Source organism: Entamoeba dispar, genomic scaffold, assembly GCF_000209125.1.
Source record: "Entamoeba dispar SAW760 scf_1105229461401 genomic scaffold, whole genome shotgun sequence".
Taxonomy (NCBI): domain Eukaryota; phylum Evosea; order Mastigamoebida; family Endamoebidae; genus Entamoeba; species Entamoeba dispar.
The window spans coordinates 33954-35314 of record NW_001854674.1 but is presented as its reverse complement, the minus strand read 5'-3'; the positions used below and the strand labels follow the sequence as shown (position 1 = coordinate 35314).

Genomic DNA, 1361 nt, shown 5'->3' with positions numbered 1-1361 from the left:
CATATAACAATTCGATTAGTCCATCTCACTTAACCCTGACTTCATTACAACATTCCTTTTTGTAATTGATAGCAATTATCATTCTTTTTAATATCAAGTAGCTTTTAACAATGGACAGTCATCTTCAGTAACTCAACAACCTGATACAATGACTGACCATTAAAAGAAATTTTCTGTAATATAATATCATCAATTAAGTTTGTTTAAGGATTGTCTTTCTTACTGACAAAAAATTTCTTTTTAAAAAATTACGTATTTGAGCAAAATCTTAATTTTATGTTCTTGTATGAAGATTCAGATGTTCAAATTTAAAGTAGAGAACGGCTAATTAATAAAAACAATTGAAGGGTGTGGTACAATGAAAACTGTCAAATGAATAATCATACTATTCACAATCCCAACTAAAGCTGGTTCATTGAAACTTGGTGGGTTTGTTGTGATTGAAAAATTCCCATGTAAAATCACTGAATTTAATAAAACTAAGGATGGAAAACATGGACATGCAAAAGTAACATTAACTGGAATTGATGTTTTCACTGGGAAAAAGTACACTGATTGTTGTCCTGCTCATTCTAACATTGATGTTCCAGTAATAAAAAGAGTAGAATATCCTCTTCAAGATATTGATGATGGTTATTTGAGTCTTCTTAATGAAGGTGGGTCATTAAGAAATGATATTAAACTTCCTAAAAATGAACTTGGAAAACAAATTGAACATGAATTTAATGATAAATCTCTTATATGTATTGTCCAAGTATTTGGTGATCAAGAGATGGTTATTAGCTACAAAGAAGATAAAGATTAATTCTACTTTCTTTTTTTATCATTTTATTTTGTTAAATCACTCAAAAATTAATACATAAACAATTTGTATGAAATTGAAGAATAATGTTCTCTTATTCAAGAATAATGTTAAATAAAATAAACAAATTTTTGATTATAAAATAGTTATTGTAATGTATCTTTTTCATATTATAGTTTATTTCTTTATTATTTTTGTATATTAATATTCTCATTTTAAACTAAAAAATAATATTCATTGGGATTTGATGTTTAGTATATTAAAATGAGTGGATTCAATACTTAGATGAATGAGAACAAATAAACAAAAAAAAGAATTTTATTTTATTGTACTATTAGAGAACATTTATAACTTATATAAACACTCAAAAACTAGTATTCATATTTATTTATTTAATAAACCAATAAATTATTGTGATGTTCTAATGTTTATTTTGATGTTATTTATTTTATGATTAAAAAGAATATTTAACTAATTTAAATAAAGATGTATTTATTAATTGCAATAAAGAAAAACTTAGTTTAATATATATATATTAATAATTCTTATCTTATCAATA

At 23.5% G+C, this 1361-nt stretch overlaps 1 protein-coding gene across 1 annotated transcript, besides 2 other annotated features; it reads left to right on the top strand.

Moving 5' to 3' along the window:
- Window positions 1-484: 484 nt before the first annotated feature.
- Window positions 485-805, top strand: EDI_050070 (eukaryotic translation initiation factor 5A, putative; the record flags this gene model as incomplete). Its single annotated transcript, XM_001738493.1, has 1 exon — window positions 485-805. A coding segment is annotated over one exon (321 nt), but the record flags the coding sequence as incomplete, so codon positions are not given.
- Window positions 806-912: 107 nt separating this feature from the next.
- Window positions 913-1037: a sequence feature (AT_rich).
- Window positions 1038-1241: 204 nt separating this feature from the next.
- Window positions 1242-1346: a sequence feature (AT_rich).
- The last annotated feature ends 15 nt before the right edge of the window (window positions 1347-1361 follow it).